General features: G+C 42.2%; 1 protein-coding gene across 1 annotated transcript in view; it reads left to right on the top strand.

The window, feature by feature from the left end:
- Positions 1-22,946, top strand: part of UST (uronyl 2-sulfotransferase) — a 366,657-nt gene that overhangs the window by 119,148 nt on the left and 224,563 nt on the right. The window contains exon 2 of the mRNA XM_010586963.3: positions 14,477-14,520. Coding sequence (XP_010585265.3) covers positions 14,477-14,520 — 44 coding nt within the window. The remainder of the gene's footprint in view (positions 1-14,476; positions 14,521-22,946) is intronic.

Below are 22,946 nucleotides of genomic sequence, written 5' to 3' on the forward strand. Positions count from 1 at the left end.
CAATATCATCAGTCAGAACAAGGCCAGGGGCCGACTGTGGAACAGACCATCAATTGCTTATATGCAAGTTCGAGCTGAAACTGGAGAAAATCAGAGCAAGTCCACGAGAGCCAAAATATGACCTTGAGTATATCCCACCTGAATTTAGAGACCATCTGAAGAACAGATTTGACACATTGAACACTAGTGACCAAAGACCAGGCGAGTTGTGGAAGGACATCATCCATGAAGAAAGCAAGAGGTCATTGAAAAGACAGGAAAGAAAGAAAAGACCAAGATGGATGTCAGAAGAGATTCTGAAACTTGCTTTCAAACATTGAGCAGCTAAAGCAAAAGAAAGAATTGATGAAGTAAAAGAACTGAACAGAAGATTTCAAAGGGCGGCTCAAGAAGACAAAGTAAAGTATTATAATGACATGTGCAAAGAGCTGGAGATGGAGATGAAAACCAAAAGGGAAGAGCACGCTTGGCGTTTCTCAAGCTGAAAGAATTGAAGAAAAATTCAAGCCCTGAGTTTCAATAATGAAGGGTTCCATGGGGAAAATATTAAACGACTCAGGAAGCATCAAAAGAAGATGGAAGGAATACACAGAGTTATTATACCAAAAAGAATTAGTCGATGTTCAACCATTTCAAGAGGTGGCATATGATCAGAAACCGATGGTACTGAAGTCCAAGCTGCCCTGAAGGCATTGGCAGAAAACAAGGCTTCAGGAATTGGTGAAATATCAACTGAGAAGTTTCAACAAACAGATACAGCACTGGAGGTGCTCATTCGTCTATGCCAAGAAATATGGAAGACAGCTTCCTGGCCATCTGACTGGAAGAGATCCATATTTATGCCTATTCCCAAGAAAGGTGATCCAACCGAATGTTGAAATTATAGAACAATATCATTAATATCAGAGGCAAGCAAAATTTTGCTGAAGATCATTAAAAAATGGCAGCAGTAGTATATCGACAGGAAACTGCCAGAAATTCAGGCCGATTTCAGAAGAGGACCTGGAACCAGGGATATCATTGCTGATGTCAGATGGATCCTGGCTGAAAGCAGAGAATATCAGAAGGATGTTTACCTGTGTTTTATTGACTTGCAAAGGCATTCGACTCTATGGATCGTAACAAACTATGGATAACATTGCGAAGAATGGCAATTCCAGAATACTTAATTGCGCTCATGAGGAACCTTTACATAGATCAAGGGGCAGTTGTTCATACAGAACAAGGGGATTGGTTTAAAGTCCGGAAAGGTGTGTGTCAGGGTTGTATTCTTTTGCCATAACTATTCAATCTGTATGCTGAGCAAATAATACGAGAAGCTGGACTATATGAAGAAGAACGGGGCATCAGGGTTGGAGGAAGACTCATTAACAACCTGCTTATGCAGATGACACAACCTTGCTTGCTGAAAGTGAAGAGGATTTGAAGCATCTACCAATGAAGATCAAAGACCACAGCCTTCAGTATGGATTGCACCTCAACATAAAGAAAACAAAAACCCTCACAGCTGGACCAATGAGCAACATCATGATAAACGGAGAAAAGATTGACATTGTCAAGGATTTTATTTTACTTGGATCCACAATCAACAGCCATGGAAGCAGCAGTCAAGAAATCAAAAGACGCATTGCATTGGGTGAATTTGCTGCAAAGGACCTCTTCAAAGTGTTGAAGAGTAAAGATGTCACCCTGAAGACTAAGGTGCTCCTGCCCCAAGCCATGGTATTTTCAATCGCATCATGTACATGTGAAAGCTGGACAATGAATAAGGAAGACCGAAGAAGAATTGACGCCTTTGTATTGTGGTGTTGGTGAAGAATATTGAATATCCCATGGACTGCCAAAAGAACGAACAAATCTGTCTTAGAAGAAGTACAACCAGAATGCTCCCTAGAAGCAAGGATGGCGAGACTGCGTCTTACATACTTTGGACAGGTTGTCAGGAGGGATGAGTCCCTGGAGAAGGACATCATGCTTGACAGAGTACAGGGTCAGTGGAAAAGAGGGAGACCCTCAACGAGGTGGATTGACACAGTGGCTGCAAAAATGAGCTCAAGCATAACAACGATTATACGGATGGCTCAGGACCGGGCAGTGTTTCGTTCTGTTGTGCACAGGGTTGGTATCAGTTGGACCCAACTCCACAGCACCTAACAACAACGAGGAATTGACCGTATGATATCTATGGGTATTTTCCTGTTCTGAAACCTTATGGTGTGTGTGTGTGTGTGTGTGAGAGAGAGAGAGAGAAAGAGAGAGAGAGACCCACCCAGGCTATATGGCAAAAAAAAAAAAAAAAAAGGCAGAACCACAGAGAAATTTCAGACTTGAAGCAATGGTAGTTTGGTTGGACTGACTTACCTTTTCAGAGGCAACGCCCCATTTGATTGGTGTTCTTACGTGTTTGTTAAGTAGAGCAGTATGTCACAAACTTTTCAAATCTTGGGATACTTAGAAAATGATAATATCAGTATGGCACACTGAAGTAAACTGGTGCTGATGGGTGATATTCAGTACATGTTTTTGTTACTATATGATTATTAGAAAAAGAAATAAAAATGTTAGGGAAGATATTAAGTATTGAAGTTGTATAAAACATCTAAACTTTTCAAGTGTATAACTGAAAGTGATGAGTTTTTTTTTTTGTTGTTTTGGATTTTAAACTTGAAATGCTTCATGCAATTCTCAATCAAGCCTTTTTAATGACAGAGCTTCAAATTTTTGAGTCACCATTGACAAGAAACTTTGTTCACATAAAAAGTGTAAAAAATGTAAAACTGTCCTAGTTTTAGTTTCCTACTGCCGTTGCAACAAATTAGCACAAGCTCAGTGGCTTAAAATGACACAAACTTATTATCTTATAGTTCTGGGGGTCAGAAATATGAAATGGGTCTCACTGGGCTAGAATCAAATTGCCAGCAGGGCTACATTCCTTTCTGGAACCTCGAGGGGAGAATCCGTTCCTTGCCTTTCCAGCTTCTAGAGGAAACCTGCATTCCTTTTCTCCTGTCCCCCATCCCCTCACCCCCGGCAATGACATCTCTCTGACCTCTGCTTCCATCCTCAGATTGCCTTCTCTGGTTCTGACCCTCCTGCCTCCCACTAATCAGGACCCTTGTGATAACATTGGGCCCACCTAAATTATCCAGGACGCTCTCCCCATCTCAAGACCCTTCGTTTAATCACATCTGCTCAGTCACTTCTGGCACGGAAGGTGACATACACACAGGCCCCGGGAATTAGGACATGGATATCCTTAGGGGCCATTATTCTCTCTAGCACAACAACCCCTCAAAAATGCCTATCAGTTGAAGTTATATTTAAAGAATCAAGCATAGCTTCCTTTTCTCTTGTTGACAAATGAAATATCACAATTTCTTGCAATAATGTGAGTAGATTTCTAATGCAATCTAACTTTTTGATATCAAGTATTTTGGGATAATGAAGACACTCTCCTCAGCAGATTAGGCATGTACCTATATCTAACTGGGAGCTACTGAAATGGCCCATCAACTAGAAATGGCCAGGAAGTAGCCAAGGGTTTGAGATTATTCCGAGGATCTGGACCATACCTAGCTTGTTCTCTGTCCATCTGCATTTGGTCCTCCTCAAGTGCTGTGTTGGTTCCTTGGGTGACCAGGATGTTAGGTTCTTCAGCAGCCCACAGGTCCTTTCCTCAGTGGATGGCTGACACTCTGCCCAATGGCACTTGTCTACTGGAAAGTGTTGGGGGTTGCTCGTAGAGCCAGACCTTCCTGTACTTAGGCCACCCCTGAGTAGCCCAAACCAATTAGCCTGGGGGTGTCCTAAGAGCTGAAAGGATGGATACCTCAAAGCAATGGAGGCAGGGAGTGAGTGGGTGAGCAAAATAGCTTCAGAGTTAGGCAGCTGGGGTCAAGTCAGGTGTTACTGCTGGCTAGCTGCCTTACATTGTATAAGTCATTCTACCTTCCTGAGTATAAAAATGGTGTGGGGGCTGTGTCTGACCTCCTCTTACTTCACAAGGGGGAAGGAGAATCAAGATCAACAGCCCACGGCTGACTCCTATGAGGTGGATGTCAGACATGCCTCCTCCCTCTGCCGTCTTTCCATTTCCGACACCAACCGTCCCTCGCGGGGCACTTTCTACTTCTCTGCTGAGTTCGAGAATTCACTGCAATGGCCACACAGAACTCACAGACAATATTCACGATTATGGGGTTTGTTAGGGAAGTAACAGTTACAGTTCAGGCTCAGGACCCTCAGGATACAGTTCTTCCATCAGGACAGCCTCTTCCCAGCTGTACTCACAGGCATGCCTCTCCCTGGCTCTAGGCCTCTGCACGAAGGCACTCAGCTCCTTCTCTCAGTAGGCCAGGGAAGCCCACCTTGCCGGGTCTCTGCTGCTGGGTCTTTCCTGCCAGGTCTGTCCTGCTACCGCTTCTCACTGTCTTCAGGTTTCCAGCTTGCTCTCTCTGTGTCTCCTGGTCCCAGGAGCCTCACAGCAGATCCCAGTCCAAAGGACCCACCGGCTCCTGGCTGTTTTTCCCTGGCAGTGGTGGAATTCTCTCTTTCTGACCTCTGGAGTAGCTTATTTCAAGCCCAGTGGGATGGCAAAACTGAAGAATTCCCGTGGTGGGCTACAATTACCCTATCTGCACAGTCCCTCCCAATCACCTGAATGGAAGTGACAAGATCATGGCAAGAAAGGCCACACAAAAGCGGTCTATTACACAGCACTGAGCCTCAGCGTCCTCTGTTGTGAAGTGGGGATAATGGTATCTCCTGCCTTGTAGGATTGCCGTGAGAACTAAATGTGATGACAAAAGGGCTTATTAGCACAGGACGTAGAACAGCATCAGTGCTTACTGTTGATCATGATGGTGCCAATTTTGTGGCCTTCTCTTGTTCTGCTTCTCCCAGGGTAGATTCTGAATCATCTTCATTTTGTCTGTCTTCCACTAACATATAAGCATATGATTGTTGTTAGGTGCCATTGAGTTAGTAGTTTTGTTCCTTATGTACAATAGAACAAAACGTTGCCCAGTCCTGTGCCATCCTCACAATCATTGCTATGTTTGAGTCCATTGTTGCGGCCACTGTGTCAATCCATCTCATTGAGGGTCTTCCTCTTTTTTGCTGACCCTCTGCCTTACCAAGCATGATGTCCTTCTCCAGGAACTGGTTCCTCCTAATAACATGTCCAAAGGAAGTGAGACAAAATCTTGCCATACTTGCTTCTGAGGAGCACTCTGGCTGTACTTCCTCCAAGACAGATTTGTTTGTTCTTTTGGTACTGTATGGTATTTTCAATATTCTTCACCAATACCGTAATTCAAGTGTATCAATTCTTCTTCAGTCTTCCTGATTCATTGACCATCTTTTGCTTGCATCTGAAGCTATTGAAAATACCATTGCATATGATAGAAAGAGTCAGTTTGCTTGGTGGCCACATGGTGTTTAGGTCCTGATAGAAGAAGAGGACTTCCCTGACCACTGGTTAGAGGCGTATGGTGTACAGGGCTCGGGCAGCTCTCTGAGCAGGTGTATTATAATTACACAGGTGGGATCAGTTGGCTGTAGTATTACTTTGGGGGGAAAACATCTAATGGAATTAGAACAGAAAACTAAGTGATTCCATCTCTCTTTGATACTCTACCTTCCTGCATAAGATCATTTAATGCAATTATGATGAATTCCTGAGATAATTTGGAATAATGCATATTTATATTGATGATGGCACTCAACTACAACAACATACTGATGTTAAGGAGCCCTGGTGGCACAGTGGTTAAAGCACTCAGCTGCTAACCAGAAGCTTGGCGGTTTGCACCCACTAGCCACTCCATGGGAGAAAGATGTGGCAGTCTGCTTTTGTTAAGATTTACTGCCTTGGAAACCCTATGGGGCAGTTCTACTCTGTTCTATAGGATTGTGGTGAGTCAAAATTTCACTTGGTGGCAGTGGGTTTGTTTTTGTTTTGGTGGGGGGGATACTGATGTTGTTAATATAGCAATGGTACACTGGTCATTTGATTCCAAAAATAATTTTCCTTCTATAGATTCACACGACATGCTAAAATAAAATGTATACTCGGGTTTGTTTTAACGGAAAAAAGGTGTAGTATAAAACAAGATAGTGTTTTTGAGCCTGAAATAAAAAGAGAAGAGCATTAATATGCTCTTTCTAATGTTGTAATTGGTAACAGTTTAATTTGGGTATTTTTTCTCAGTGCTAAAATGTTCATCTTTATCATTTAGGAGCGAGAAAGAATTTTCAGGATTTTCTTGCCCTTGTTAACTGCTTGGGTGAGCATTCAAGATTTTTCACCAGGTATTTTCCTAAAAAAAATTTCAGTGTTGGTAGTTACCAGAGCCTTTTGTCTTAATTCAATGGAAAATAATTCTATTAAAGCTTAAATAAAGCTGTGCAAGCCATTTTCCTCCATCGCAGTGTTTTGGGGGCTGCATTAATTATAAGAAATGGAGCTAGTGGAGACGTTTACTCAGCAACAAACTCCTCGTTGTTAGCAAAGGCTGGTGTGTGCTGACAGCTGCCTCTTGGAGAAATGTAACTCATGGTTAATGGTGGAAAGTATAGCATTAGCATAATTTTTTGGCAAGGACAAGGCAGGGTTTGCAGCATTGCCTTCAACAGGGACTCCTTCATTAACTGTGTTGGTTCAGACGGAGAGATGCGGCCCTCTGATTACACTGTAGGTAATCAGAATCCTTGGCTAAATGACTTTTTCAGAATAAAAAAGAAAGAATTCCAACCACTTATGATTTCAGAAAGGCCTGTGGAAAAAAGACTGAAATGAAGAATTGCAAGTGTTTGATCAAAACTGACACAGTGTGAAGAAAAAAAAAAAAACCAGACACAGTGTAGAGGCAGCATTTTTGACATTGACACTAATGCACATTACGGTTTCTATAAGGGGAATTGGAATAAAAACATTTTTATTCTCAGGGGACCAATTCAGACAAAAATAGATCTGCTAATGCACGACTCAAGAGTCAACAATAAATTATATTCCCTGAGGTTATATACGTTCATTTGCAGATTGCTAAGGGAGCCCTAGCAGCCCAGTGGTTAACAGCTCCACTGCTAACCAAAAGGTCAGCAGTTCAAATCCACCAGCTGCTCCTTGGAAACCCTATCGGACAGTTCTACTGTGTCCTATAGGGTCGCTATGAGTTGGAATTGACTCAAATGCACACAACAAAAACAAACAGGGTAGTTCAAACATTTGGGAAAAACTGTTTGTACATTGGAGAAAACATTTCAAGACAGTGTCTGAAAGTAATAGAAAATATCAAACAGTTATTTTATATCAATATTCATCCTTAATATGATAATCTACTCCCTTGACCTCGGGATTCTCTTTGATTTCCTGAATAATAAATAAAACTATAAAATTAAATATAAATGATAAAATTGGATAACGTACAAAATGAGGAAGTACTTACCCTTTACTGAGCACTTATTATGTGCCAGGCAGGCGCTGTGATAAGTGCTTAATGCATGTCTCATTTAATTTTCATTACAACTCTATGACGTAGGTGCTATATTGTCTTGATGTTGCAAATGGGGAAATAAAAATCTCAGGGGGATTAAGTGATATTTCCAAGGCCACTTAAGTCATAAGTGGCAGGACTGAGATTTAAACTTGGCTTGTTTGGTTCTGGAGCCTGCAGTATTGCCCCTATGACCACTCCCTACCATTTGACCCCAGTAATGGCTCTATCAGTGGTATCTTATTGGATCCATAAATGGCTTTCCTGGGAAGGCTTTCACTCTCCCTCTCGGTAAGAGTGATGCTATTTAAAATATGTGGCATTCTGATAATTGTATTCAATAGCCCTTCTTCGTGTCAGTGCTTCTAGCAGTTTCTTCTTTATCCAGTTGTGTTCACCTCTGCTGGATTCAGATGGGCATGACATTGAGCTAATCTGTGTTGATCAGGTTCCCTTACCTCCTTTCCATTCTGGGCCCACAGCCTGGAAGGGAGGGTATTTCCCTGGGCTGGGACCAGAGAATGTCTTTGCTTCAGATTTCCCAGTGGCTTCTTCTCAGATCCTCATGTGTACATAAAGTGTGTGTAGGAGTCACATCTGACCGCCTCCAGAACTAACTGGATTATCCCCTGGTTGGTTAAGTGGAGTGGGTCTGGGGAAACCCTGGGAAGATGGACAATTATACTCTTACCTCTTCTTTCCACCCATGAAACGGGAGGTTCCGCAGGGGAATGTATGCTAAGCGTTGTTTGCAGGAACTATATGTTCTAAAGGTATACACTCTGAAAACTATTCTTGAAAAGACTTTTGGAATCCCAGAAAAGCTTGAGTGACTTACATCGTTTAAGGTGTACACTCTATGCTCCAAAGGTTCCCTGTCCCAGCCCACTCTCAGCAGCCTGTGAACCAGCCCTGTCTCTGTAACCCCGGGAGCAGGTGCTGACCAGAGCTGCCTGGCCTGCTCCTCCTGTTGCTGGGATTCTCTGTGGCTCCTCAGCATTCTCCTTTGACATTAAACTCATGTTGCGCAATCTCTCACCGGAAGTGATAGAGGCGACACGTGGTTAAGATGAGCCTGATTAAGATCTGCTTTTGTTTGTTCATTGTTTTGTTTTTTTAACTTCTGGTAAATGAGACTCTGCCTGATTTATGAAATCCATTAATTTGTGGTGTGTAGCTCAGTGGTTCTCAACCCTGGCTAGACATTAAAGTTACCTGAGGAACTTTACAAAGTCTAAAAGCCTGAGACTAGTCCCAGAATAATTGAATCAGAGTATCTAAGGCTGGGGCCTGGCATTAGCATTTCTTAAAAGCAAAGCAGGTGAGTGGGTGCAGTGAGGGTGGGAAATGAGTGGGTGAAATAACGAAGAGGCAGTGAAGAAGGGTCTGCTACTGCTCCTACTAATACAGCTAGCACTGCTAGCTAGCGATAACTAGGTGCTTACTCTGTGCAGGTATTGTTCTAAGCATTGTTCATACAATGAAATTATCCTCATGTACTCTTGACAAAAACGCATGGGATTTGTTGCACTTTTACACATGTGTCGATGGAAGTATACAGATGTGTGTAGGGTGTACAGAGGTTTTCAGATGTGTGTATGAGGAGGTAAAGCAGTTCATTCAGAGGGGAATAATATTTCTTGGGGTATTCTCTACTATCAAAGTGAAATTTAACCTGTTAATCTAGCTGCACTGTAACTAGTTTTTCATATTCATAACTTTTGTCATAGAAGACGTCGATGGTTCTTGTATGGTTAGCATGCCATGGCTCTGTCAACTGAAACTCAAGTTGACAGATAAAACAGGCTGGACTCCTCCGGCTCCAGGCCACACATCTTGGCCTCTTAATTCCTGGTATCTGACTTCACTTGAGTTTCCTGAAGTGCATCTCTGCTGAAAGTAGTTTACAAGACAGCTGCAAGGGGGAGACATTGATGGCACACAATTGTGCCAAGACCTGTCATACGCATAAGCTGCAGTAAGTGCACAGAAAGCGCAACTGCCATGCACCGTGGATCGAACGCCTCTGAACGTTCACTCACCGTCTCATTTTATATCTACAACCTCCCCGAGAGGTCTCCGTTGTGAAGGGCTTGAAGATTAGGGTGAAATTCAGATTGTACCGTATTACACTTTAGCTGATTGTGGAGTCTGAGATCACTTGCCTTCTAGTGCAGGGCATTCAAAAAAAAATCTTAGCCCTCTAGTGCTTTGTTGGTGGTGGTTGGTGTATAGTTCTTAACACATGAATAGGGCCATCTAACCACCACCACCATAACGATATAGAAGGGCGGCATAGAGCTCTGCGGGGTGGAGTGTTGCTTGGAGTCTGGACCCACCAGCTCGCTGCTCCAGCTACCTGAGCAGTCTGACAAACTCAAGTTTCTGTAAGAGGTTTGGCTCTACTCAAGCCCTAGTTAGTGATTTATTGGCAGATGGGAGACAGGCCCGTCTGAAAGGCTGATCAATGGCAGGAATGGAGACATGCGGGGTACATGCCTTTCCTTCCTTTTTTTCCAGCTTGACAAGATACTGTAATTCTTGATCCTGAAAGGAAGGACTTGAGACATGAAAAGGAAGCTGGAATCAGAGCCCTAAAGGTGTGGATTACTTTCTGGAAGCTCTCCAGAAATGAGAATACGCTGCTGTGACTGGGATCTGAGACTGGTGTTTCTACAGAAGATGTTCACAAGGCAAGCGGACCCAGGGGCTAAGTGGATGCTGCCATCAGTCCTGGCTCCAGACCCTTCCTCAGCCCTCCTCCTCTTCTTCCCTTCCTTGAATTTGAGCTCCAGCTCTACACCCAAAGGCTGGAGAGCTTGGGTCTGATCTTCCTTCCCCACAACTTAACACTTTCCGTGGAACCTTCTACAAGGCAGAGCAGTGCAAGGCTTCTTTGATGCCTGAGAGCCTCTTCTGGGAAGCTCCTCTTAATAATTGTGCTTATTATTTGATCTCTGCAGCTAACAAGTTACAACTTCATTTTTTTTTTTAATAAGTAACAGTTTTTTTTACTTTGCACTATGAAAGCGTAAGATCCTAGGATGACAAATGTTACATAGATAACAAATACCCTGTTGTTATTGTTGTTGTTAGGTGCCATTGAATTGGTTCTGACTCATAGCAACCCTGTGTACAACAGGATGAAACACTGCCCAGTCCTGTGCCATCTTCACAACCGTTGTTATGTTTGAGCCCATTGTTGCAGTCATTGTGTCAGTCGATCTCATCTAGGGTCTTCCTCTTTTTCACTGACCCTCCTCCTTCCCAAGCATGATGTACTTCTCCAGGGCATGGTCCCTCCTGATAACATGTCCAAAGTACATGGGATGAAGTCTCCCCATCCTTGCTTCCAAAGGGTACTGTGGCTGTACTTCTTCCATGACAGACCTATTTGTTCCTCTGGCAGTCCATGGTATATTTAATGTTCTTCACCAACACCGTAAGTCAGGGGCATCAATTCTTTGATCTTCCTTACTCATAGTCCAGCTTTCTCATGCATATGAGGTAATTGAAAATATCATGTCTTGGGTCAGGCGCACCTTAGTCCTGAAAGTGACATCTTTGCTTTTCAACACTTTAAAGATGTCTTTGCAGCAGATTTGCCCCACATAATACATCGTTTGATTTCTTGACTGCTACTTCCATTGGTTGTGGATCCAAGTAAAATGAAACCCTCGACATCAATATTTTCTCCATTTATCGTGACGTTGCTTATTGGCCCAAATACCTTAGGAGAAGAAAAATGCTTTCTCTAGCTAAAGAAATACCTTTCATTTTACGTATCTCTTCTGTTCCATTTCTGTGCCTCTGTTACCAGTGCACGGCACTTATGGCCTCAGTGTTGTAATAAACCTGGTGGGCGGAGGGGAACAGGGTGATCTGCTGGTGGAGATAGCAGGGTCTGTGGTGAGCCCTGATCCTTTGTGCTTGCAGAAAGGAGTGTTCAAGAGTGATGACTCAATTGTGTCATGACATCTGATTATGAAAGTCTTCTGTAAGAAAAAGAAAGGAATGAAGGAGAGAGGGAGGGAAGAAGAAAGGAAGGGAGGAAGGAGGAAGAGAAGAAGGAAGACAATGAATTATCTTTAACATTTTTGCATTTTATCAAGCAAGCAAGATAAGCATAGTCAGATTGTATGGTTTGAATTCTGCCAAATTGTTTACTGGCTGCATGGCAGTTGTGAGATATTTAACTTGTATCAGTTCATGGGGTGGTTGTGAGAGTTAGGTAAAGCAATCCTTGTAAAGCAACTAGCACATAGTAAGTATTCTATAAAGATTCATTATACAGTCCAGTGGCAAAAATAGGAATTTCATTTTTTAATGGGCCTCCAGATTCTCCTACAGGATAGTAGATGTTCAGTCAATGGTGACTGAATAAATGAATGAGAGAATATCTAACCATGAGGGTAGGAAAACTGATACATATCAGCATACCAGTGTTTCCCAAACCATTCATTATCATTGCTCTGAAACTTCGGTTCCCATGGTCTTCAGTGCTAGACTTTGAGGTAAGACTTAAGTCTACCCAGTAAAATGTCAACAATGTATTTGTTTACTAAGCCAAGGAAATAATTTAGTGTACAAGACTGTTAGGATAACCGTTAAACCAATGTCTTTAAAAAAAAAAACAACTGAATTAATAAGGGATGTCCTTGACCATTTTACTGTGATGCACTGTTCTCTTTCCTCAGTTTCTGTATTTCCTGCATTTAAAACTAACAAAGGATTTAACTGTACACAGAGTCAGCAACATGCTGTAGGACTCAGGCCTGTACCAATGGGGTCACTTTTGCTTATTAATGAAAATAGTAGGATGGGAGTTTGTGTTCCCATCTATAAAGAAGTCCTACAGACTGGATGTTGTGTCTCCATTGAGGTCGAATGGGATAATAATAACATTAATCATAACAACAACAACAGCAACTGCGACAAAAAACCAAACCAGTTGCTGCCAAGTTGATTCAGACTCACTGACCCCATGTGTTTCAGAGTAGAACTGCACATAGGAATTACAATGGCTGTGCCTTTCTGGAAGTAGATTGCCAGGACTTTCTCTCAAGGTTCCTATGGGTGGACTTGAACCGCCAACCTTTTGGTTAACAGCCTAGTGCTTAACCATTTGAGCCACCCAGTGACCTCTTTAATCACAATAGCTAACATCGAGCTGATACCAACTCAAAGTGACCCTATAGGACAGAGTTACAAACCAACCCTGTAAAGCCTATTATATTAAAAATTTGAGGTACATACAGTAATTCTTAATAACAAACGGGCACTACTTTGCGACGTGTATCAAAACATTATTATTGTTATTGTTGTTGTTGTTAGGTGCCATGGAGTTGGCTCCAACTCATAGCGACCCTATGTACAACAGAACGAAATACTGCCTGGTCCTGTGCCACCCTCACAGTCGTTGTTATGCTTGAGCCCATTGTTGCAGCCACTATGTCAGTCTACCTCATTGAGGATCATCCTCTTTTTTGATGACCCTCTACTTTACAAAGCGTGATATCCGTCTCCAGGGACTGGCCCCTCCTGATAACATGTCCAGAGTATGTGAGACGAAGTCTTGCCGTCCTCGCTTCTAAGGAGTATTCTGGCTGTACTTCTTCCAAGATGGATTTGTTTGTTCTTCTGGCTTTTATTATTATTACTGTGTTATTATGTTAAAGATGTTTTAGAGTATCTGGAAGAGTTTCTTTAATGTTTTTTTATGCACAGAAAGTTACCAGACCAAAACCCATTGCCATCAAGTTCGTTCAGACTCATAGCAACCCTATAGTACAGAGTAGAACTGCCCCATAAGGTTTCCAAGGTGTGGCTGATGGATTCGAACTGATGGGCTTTTGGTTAGCAGCCGAATGCTTCACCGCTGTACAACCAGGACACTTCATACTATATACTAAGACAAATATTTGACTACCTGACGTTAGATACAAACCATACCTAACTGTTGGGATTTATGTACAAATTCAACTTAAAGACAGATTTAGGAATGGAACTCAGTCGTAATTCAGGGACTTCCTGTAATTATAACCCACCTCTGAAATTTGAATTAAATGAATGAGTTCCTGTAAAGCACTTAGCAAAGTATCTGGTACGTAAAAGGAACTTAATAAACTTTAGTTCCCTTTCTAACCATCTGTCTCTTACTCATCAGAAAACAATAGTTATGCACTCTGAGAACATAGATGCCAGTAAGTGGCTATTTGTCCTTAGCTGCTGTTGAATCAATTCCAATTCATGACAAACCCATGTGTGTCGAGTAGAACTGTGCTCCATGGGATTTGCAAGGCTGTGACCTTTCAGAAGCAGATAGCCAGGCCTGTCTCTGAGTCACCTCTGGGTGGGTTAGAGCTGCCAATCTCAGCTAGTAAGCAAGCATTTAACCGTTTGCGCCATCTAGAGACTCCAAGTGGCTATTAGTGAAGACAAATCTAGCTTCAGAACCAAGCTAGACTGAAAAAAGGCGAAGGGAAATTAACATTCAGAGACAAATTGGAGAAACGGAGTACAGTGGTTCTCAAAGTTGGTTGCAGGACCAGCTGCAACGACATCACTTGAGAACTTGTTAGAAATGCCAGTTCGCAGAGATAATGATCATGTCAGAAACTGGGGATGAGGCCAAGCAATGTGTGTTTTTAGCAAGCCCTAAAGGTAAATCTGACATACACTAGGGTTTGAGAACATTTGTATAAGGTAAACTCAACAGATCTTGGGTGAGGAATAATAGTGTGTGTTTCTGTGTGTGTATGTTTGTGCATACACACTCCATGTATATGGAATGTTTGTAACTGCTGAAACTGATTAGCCAAGGATGGTACTGTGAGCAAAATCTAGTCAAATTGGCTATTAATTATCTGTTTTTCTTTGACTGGAAATATGTCTGGAATACTTATTTCCAATGACTTTGCATTAAATTCATTTCAGGTTTTAAAAAAATGATTCATCAACTTTCTTCTTTTTTTTTCTAGGGAATTCCACTTACTTGGATGACCATGGGCCACCTCCTAGTAAGGTAAGGTCTTTGCTTAAATTCCTTTTTCTTATTCTCAGCACCTGCAGCCTTCTCTGACTCCAGTAGCTCCTCGGCCTCCAGAAAAGCCAATTAGATCCCTCTTGGCCCTGAATCATTTACAAGAAAATCATAGATCACAGATGTTAAATTAATCAAATTATTGACGATGACAGCAAAGAGCATGAAGGTAGCCAAAATAGTGAAGGGGAAGGAAGAGCCATCATTTAATCAGAGGCTATACAAGCTCCAGAGCCTCGGGCTGACTTCAGACCTTTGGCAGGGCCTCCTGTTTGCTGCCTCATCTGCCATTGGCATCTGCGCTGGGCGACGATGTGATGTCCCCAGCTCTGCCGCCCCATGCTGTAGGGTATACGGTTAGACTCACTGCAGGCCTGTTCTCTCCAGCCTGCCTTGGATGATACTCCACCCAAAGCTCAGCCCCTGAAACCGGCCTTCTCAAACTGCGCCCTCTCAAGGCTTCCCTGGCCTGTCCTGGATGCCCACTTTTATTCTTCTTCTAAACAGTTTTCACCTAGTTTTTGTTGTTGTCGTTGAAGATTACACAGCAAAACATACACCAGTTCAACAATTTGTGCATGTATAATTCAGTGACATTGTTTACATTCTTCAAGTTGTGTAACCATTCTCACTCTCCTTTTCTGAATTGTTCCTTCTCCGTTAACATAAACTCACTGCCCCCCACCAAGCATCCTGTCTGACATTTTCAGTTGCTTTTGTTTGATTTGATTCCATGTAGATCATTCTTTAAAAGAGCACAGTGCTCAAGGCAGACATTCTTTACTAACTAAGCTAAATTATTGTTTGGTTTAAAGAATACTTGAGGGGATATTTTTGGTTTAAGGTTTCAGGTTTAAAGATTATCTCAGGCAATTGTCTTGGGGTCTCATCCAGCCCCAATGCTCCATGAGATTTTGAAATTCTGGCCCATATCCCGTACCCTCCCCTTTTGGTCGGGATTCCTATATAAAATCTTTGATGAAAAAGTTCAGTAATGGTATTGGCCTGAATTTTAAGTGACATACTGTTGTTGTTAGTTGCCATCAAGTTGGCCCTGACTCATGGTGACCCCATGCACAGTGGATCAAAACACTGCCTGGTCTTGCACCATCCCCATGATTGGGTACAGATTGAACGGCTGTGATTCATAGGGTTTTCATTGACAGTTTTTTTTGGGAAGTAGATCACTGGGCCTTTCTTCGTAGTCCATCTTATTCTGGAAGCTCTCCTGAAACCTATTCAGCATCAGAGCAACATGCAAGCCTCCACGGAAGGACGTGTGGTAGCTGTGCTTGAGGTGCATAGGCCAGGTATCAAACCCAAGTCTCCTTCCTGGAAGGCAAGAATTCTGGCATTGAACCATAAAGATCCCTAGTGATGTATTAGTAAGGTATTAGTGTACTTCCCTACTACTTTCTCTTTTTTTTTTTTATTGTGCTTTAAGTTAAAGTTTACAATTTATGTCAGTTTCTCATAGGAAAACTTATACACACATTGTTATATGATCCTAGTCGCTCCCCTACAATGTGACAGCACATTCTTTCTCTCCACCCTGTATTTCCCATGTCCATTCAACCTGCCCCTGTCCCCCTCTGCCTTCTCATCTTGCCTCTAGACAGGAGCTGCCCACAGAGTCTCTCTCTGTGTCTACTTCAGCTAAGAAGCACATTCCTCACCAGTATCATTCTGTGTCTTATAGTCCAGCCTGATCTTTGTCTGAAGAGTTGGCTTCAGGAATGGTTTTAATTTGGGGCTGAAAGAGGGTCTGGGGCCATGACCTCTGGGGTCCCTCTTATCTCAGTCAGACCATTAAGTCTAGTCTTTTTACTAGAATTTGAGGTCTGCATCCCACTTTTCTCCTGCTCCATCAGGGATTCTCTGTTGTGTTCCCTGTCAGGGCAGTCATTGGTGGTAGCCAGGGACTGTCTCCTTTCTTGAGTACAGTGAAAACCAAATCCAGCCTACAGAAAACAAGGGTAATATAATAATCGTTGTATATAAGAAAATAAATGCAATGCAATAGACTGTCCTATATTCTAAATTTATGTCCCTTGTACATTTTTTATATTAATTTTTTTTTAACTTGTAGGAAATGATGGTGATAATGATGAGTAGTAAGGAAAAGGGTTATACTTGGCAAAATAAAACGGTAATACTACAGCTATCAATCTACTTTAAACTTTTCTTTCTGGCCTGTGAAATCCTAAAGTGTAGATACTAGTGCTCTAGCTCGCCTAACAACAACAACAACAAAACCCATTGCCATCAAGTTGATTCCAACTCATAGCAACCCAAAACGAAGGAGTAGAACTGCCCCATACAGTTTCCAAGGAGTGGCTGATGGATTCAAACTGCTGACCTCTTGATTAGCAGGTATAGCTCTTAACCACTATGCCACCAGGGTTTCCCTAGCTCTCCTACCAGTATTTGGTAATTCCTTAGTTTTTGACCACATAGGGTTGTGCCTCCAAAGTGTGGTTGTAAGTAAATAGTGAGAAGATAATCGACCACCAACTTTAGAGTCTGGTAATTTACTCCAAAGTTGTTTTTTTGAGCTTGGGGGATGTCTTAGTCATCTAGTGCTGCTGTAACAGAAATACCACAAGTACCTTTAACAAGGAGACATTTATTTTCTCACAGTCTAGGAGACTTCAAGTCCAATTTAGGGCATCAGCTCCAGGGGAAGACTTTCTCTGTCTGTTGGCTCTGGAGGAAGGTCCTTGTCATCAATCTTCCCCTGGACTGGGAGCTTCTCTGTGCAGGAACCATGGTTCCAAAGGACACACTCTGCTCTTGGCACTGCTTTCTTGGTGGTATGAGTCCCCCACACTCTGCTTGCTTCCCTTTCCTTTTATCTGTTGTGAGATAAAAAGTGGTGCAGGCCACACCCAGGGAAATTCCCTTTCCATCGGATCAGGAATGTGACTTTAGTAAGGGTGCTACAATCCCGGCCTAATCCTCTTTAACATAAATTACAGTCACAAAATGGAGGACAACACACAATACTGGGAATCCTGGCCTAACCAAGTTAACACATATTTTGGGGAGATACAATTCAATCCGTGACAGGGAATTTTAGAAAGAATACCGCTATGCTTAAGGCCATGAGCTTTGGAATAAGGTACTTCGGGATTGAACACTGGCTCTGCCCCTTTCTAGCTGTATAACGTTGGACAAGTTACATAATATTTTGAACCTCAGTATTCTGATGTGCAAAGTGGGACTGAAAATACCCACAGCACAGGGTGTCTGAAAGGATTGAGCGAGTTGACGTATGACAAGCACTCAGTGCCCAGGATGCAATAAGCATTGAATAAATAGTGACTAGTATTTTTTTTTAGTATTAACTAGACTGGGGTGACATTAAGATTACTGATGAATGGTACGGTAGCATTTATCACAGTCCCGAATGGTTCTACAACTTGATCCACTGCATACTTGTCAAGTGCCTGTGGTGCTCCAGGCACTAGGAGTACAAAAATGAAATAGAAAGAAGACCCACAGTAATAGCCCCTAACCTAGGGGAGCAAAAGAATATAGAGGGTCATGCATCCTCTGAGGATAAGGACCGTGTCTGTCCCTTCCGTAGGTCCTCAGATCCTTACATCGGTCTCAGTGCACAAAGAGGAACAGGGTGACTACTCATTTGATTTCACTGAATCGGACGGACCCTGGGATCCAGAGCTGGAGTCTGCTAGGTCTCCTGGCTCCCATCCCATGTTCTTTCCCCTAGGCCAATACTCTCAAACTTTAGTTTCCATCAGAGTTACCTGGAGGCTTGTCAGAACAAAGGCTGCTGGGCCCTGCCTCCAGAGCTTCTGATTCGTTAGGTCTGCGCTGGGACCCTGTTTATAAAAAGGTCCTGCTTATTTTTATATATATATAATTATATATTTATTTATACTCTGTCCTATAGGGTCGCTATGAGTTGGAATCGACTCGACAGCAGTGGTTTTTTTTTTTTATTTATTTATAAAGTTTCCTATTTATAAGGAGTCTTGGTGGCACAACAGTTAAATGCTCAGCTATTAACAGAAATATCAGCGGTTCGAACCCACCGGCTGCTCCGTGGGAGAAAGATGTGGCAGTCTGCTTCTGTAAAGATTATGCCTTGCGATTGGGTCGATTCCAACTCATAGCAACCCTATAGGACAGAGTATAACTGCCCCACACGGTTTCCAAGAAGCACCTGGTAGATTCAAACTGCCCACCTTTTGGTTAGTAGCCCGCAGCTCTTAACTACTACACCACCAGGGTTTCCCTGTAAAGATTATAGCCTAGAACCCCGTGGGGCAGTTCTACTCTGTTCTATAAGGTCATATGAGTCAGACTTGCTGGCAATGAGGTTTCTGGGTGGTACTTGAGAGTTTGCATTTTTAAGACACTCCCAGGTGATGGCTGATGCTGCTTGCCTGGGAGTCGTAATGTTTTGAGAACCACTGCTCTAGAAAAAAATATAAAGAAACCCACGTCCTTGGGCATTTTCTGTGTTGGTTTCACTGCTAACTGCCTAAAGAGAGTGGTGTGGCTTACTATATAAAGATGATTAATATGATGATGACTCATCATCGTAACTCTTCTTGTAGTGAAAACATATTTTCTTTGGCCAATAATCTGCTGAGGAGGGAAAATAGGAGGGGAACACGAAGAATGATGCTGATTGCCTGCAAGGTTCCCTCACTGCCAACTTTCCTTGTTTCCCAAGTGGGGGCCAGATAAAGCCCTCCCCACCTACTGTGTCCTGCCCTCATTTCAAGGCAGAGAGATTCCCTGTGAGACCCATCAGCTGTTTCCCGCCATGGATTGTCTGGATATTACTTTAGGTTCCAGATTTGATCAATGAGCTTTGACTTGGTCAAAAGACCCAGGCCCACCCTGTAGGAGCTTGCCTTCTTCCATTCTATCCTTGGAAGTGTGTGCACGTACCCCATGTATATCGAATGTTTGCAACTGCTAAAAATTATTAATCAAGGATGGTAATGAGAGCAAAATCTGGGCAATTGGCTATTGATTACCCATTTTTCTTTGATACCATTGCCTGACTAGACATACATCTAGAATGCTTATTTTCAATGATTTATGCACCAAACAAGAAGAATGGTACAGATAGCCTGCTAGGGTTCCCTCATCACTAACTTTCCCACATGGGGCTTCTCCTTTTGTCTGGCTCTCTGCCTGGATCTTGATTGGTTGGCCATCCCCCCTCCCTCTTTGCTAGTATCGCCAGTGCCTGGGTCCTGAGTTTGCTGGGCCCACTCCAGTTGCTTCCTGCAGGGCCTTCCCTTGCAGTGCCGCTTCCCACCACTGCAGGCTGGTCTGCTCACCTCCAGCCCCCAGCTAGAGCCCTGGTGGTGTAGTGGTTAAGAGCTTGACTGCTAACCAAAAGGTGGGCAGTCCTTGGAAACCCTATGGGGACAGTTCTCCTCTGTCCTGTGCGGTCTCTATGAGTTGGAATCAACTCAACAGCAATGGGTTTAACAGATTTAGTCCCTAACTAAAACTCCCTATGACACATAAAAACGACCAGGTTATATCAGATTATTTTCTTTCAGAGTGAATCCAGTTTTACAAAATTGATTCCAAGTTTGAAAATTGTGAATGTAATCGCTTTAAACCAACTGAAGTTTATACAGCACAGATTCTTTCACTATAACTGTATTTTCATTATCTAAGGGTGCCAAAAAAAAATTTTTTTTTTTAAGGGTGCAGTAGCAAAAACACTTTTGACTTTCTAAGCCATAGCCATAATAAGAATATAAAAATGGGTAAAAATAATATCTGTGTGTTAACATCTTTTTGTCCACGCTTAGTACTTCTGGCGGGGTGGAAATGAATCCCAGAACTGATGAGATCAAACTTCCAGATAAAATGTTCCCTTGATTGTCCCCCGAGGTGGGGCCTCAGTTTACAGTTCACGGCCTCGTCCAGGAACATGGTGGCACCCAGGCGATAAAGACTCACACATGTCTGGCCTCCGGAGTGAACCTCTAGCCTAGCGATGGAACACAAGACTAAGTCCAGACCCATATTTTTCATATTTGTTTAGCATTCAGAAATGAATTTTGATGCCAAGGCCCAGAGAGCTGTGATCTAGATAAAATAAGATTTTTAAACCCTGAAAATATACTGAGATTTACAGACGAGTTCTCATTTTTTAAAAGTTCAACTCCACTAGTTTCACATTCCACAAGCAAGAGCCATTAAGGGAACGGGGTGTGTATCCCACAGCATGGATTGGGCCCTGGTTGTCCTTCCCTCCAGTGTTTTCATATGAAAGAACTAAATGCCTCTGGTTTTCCTTTGTTTTAAAAATCAACTTTCACCTCACAGCTCACCTCCATTTTTGAGCTGAGCCATTATTTAAAGGGGGGATGTTAACATTTTCTTTTGACTGTCACATTTTACCACCACAGAACTCAGTGCTCTAAGGCTGAAATGCTACTATAATGAATGTGTAGCGTTCGACTCAATGAAATGGAGAGCTATTCTTGAGTACAGAAACAGGTCTGAAACAGCAAGTGTAGTTTGATCCCACCTTTTGTAAAATTGTGTGCGTGCATAACGGATGTGTCTGGAGACAAGCCTAGAAGGATAACAGTGTTTTCTCCAAGTGGTGAGATTTCAGGTGATTTTTACCCTTTTTCCTCACTTGTAAGCATAATTTGAGTTTATTAAAAGTAACGCCTGATCCATGTAAGAATCAGAAAAAAATTTCCTAGTGTAAGAGAAGATTAAAGTTGGGTTGTGGTGCCCTGGACTCTCTGTAGAACCTGGAAAGCCTCACCTCTAGAGACTGACGGCTTCTTGTCCTCGATTTTCACTTCATCTGGAATGTGGGGCATCAGCAATGATAAATTCTGGTGGTAACAAATAGGACGTAGTTATCATTTCACTTGATACGTGGGACCATGGTCTTTTACCTTTTATGATGTTTGTGTAGCAAGATTTACTTTATACAATTTGTAGATGGACAAATGCTGATTGGAAGGAAACTGATGAGGTAGAAATGAAAAAAATTCACACATTAGGTTCCCAAATCCAATAGATAGGTGAGCTGGTCGAAATAAGTCAAGGATAATAAAATCAATAGTTGATATGTATTCTTCCCTGTGTGCTAAGAACAATGCTAAGCACTTGGCATTCAAAGTTTACTGCCTATGAAACTCTATAAAGGAGGAAGTAATTTTTTAATCCTTATTTTACAGTTGAGGGAACTGGTTCTTAGAGAAACTCAATAAGTTGCCAAAGGTCACGCTCAAAGTATTGGAGTTGGGATTCCAGCCCAATGCTCTGTAGCTCCAGGACCCATGCTTTTAACCATTTCAGGATTACTAATTTAAGTAGAAACAGAATGATTTTTAATCTTATATCTGGAGTCTAATGCTTTTATATGTTATCTGGTACCTTAACCAGTATAATAAACAAGTTTTAACCCTCATTATGCCAGAAAAAATAGTCATCACCGTATATCACCTAGGTTCAAGGGACCTTTTACATTTTTTTTTAATCGATTCCGTGATTTTTTTTTTTTCATTTCCGTCTTACCTATTTCCTTTTAATCACTTTTGCGTACATACCTGTCTTCAGCATTTGTCCCTTTACAAATTGTATAAAATAAGTTCTGGTGCACAAACATCATAAAAGGTGAGAGAATACTGTCCCACATTAATTTAGCAGAGTGAGATGGTCCAGGTCCTTAAGGGAAAATATTGTTTGATGAGATCCTTCTTGTCAAAAGGCTAACTGCATGAGAATACTATATTTTATTTTTGTCCTTAGAAATATATTATTCACCCACTGAGTCTTGAGTTTGAGGGAATTAGTCTAGGATATCCTCATCTGAAGATGCATAGTCTGGGGCTCCACCTTCACCATCAGTTTTACCATCATCATCATCAGTATCTAGAGCACTGCTGTCTGAGCCTTTGCACGCAGCCCTGGTTCCTCTAATGATTGTGAAACCGCTACCTCTGTCGGTTTTCTTCTCTTTGTCGTTATAAAAACCGGTTGCCTCGGAGTCAATTCCGACTCATAGTCTCATTGAGACCCTATAGAACAGCCCCATAGAGTTTCCAAGGAGTGCCTGGTGGATTCAAACTGCTGACCTTTTTGTTAGCAGCGTAGCACTTAACCACTATACCACCAGGGTTTCCAATTATAGGCAGTGTATTAATCAGAGAAACAGAAGCAGCAATAGGATGTATTTATATGTAAATATATATACACATATGCATATAAGCATATATACATATATGTTATATAGACATACATATATATGCTGTATATGTGTGCGATATATGTATATACGTGTATATGTATATACATACACACACGTATACATATATACAGTTAAGTGCTCAGCTGCTAACCAAAAGTTTGGCACTTCGAACCCACCAGCTGCTCCTCAG

Source organism: Loxodonta africana, chromosome 1 (assembly GCF_030014295.1).
Source record: "Loxodonta africana isolate mLoxAfr1 chromosome 1, mLoxAfr1.hap2, whole genome shotgun sequence".
NCBI lineage: Eukaryota > Metazoa > Chordata > Mammalia > Proboscidea > Elephantidae > Loxodonta > Loxodonta africana.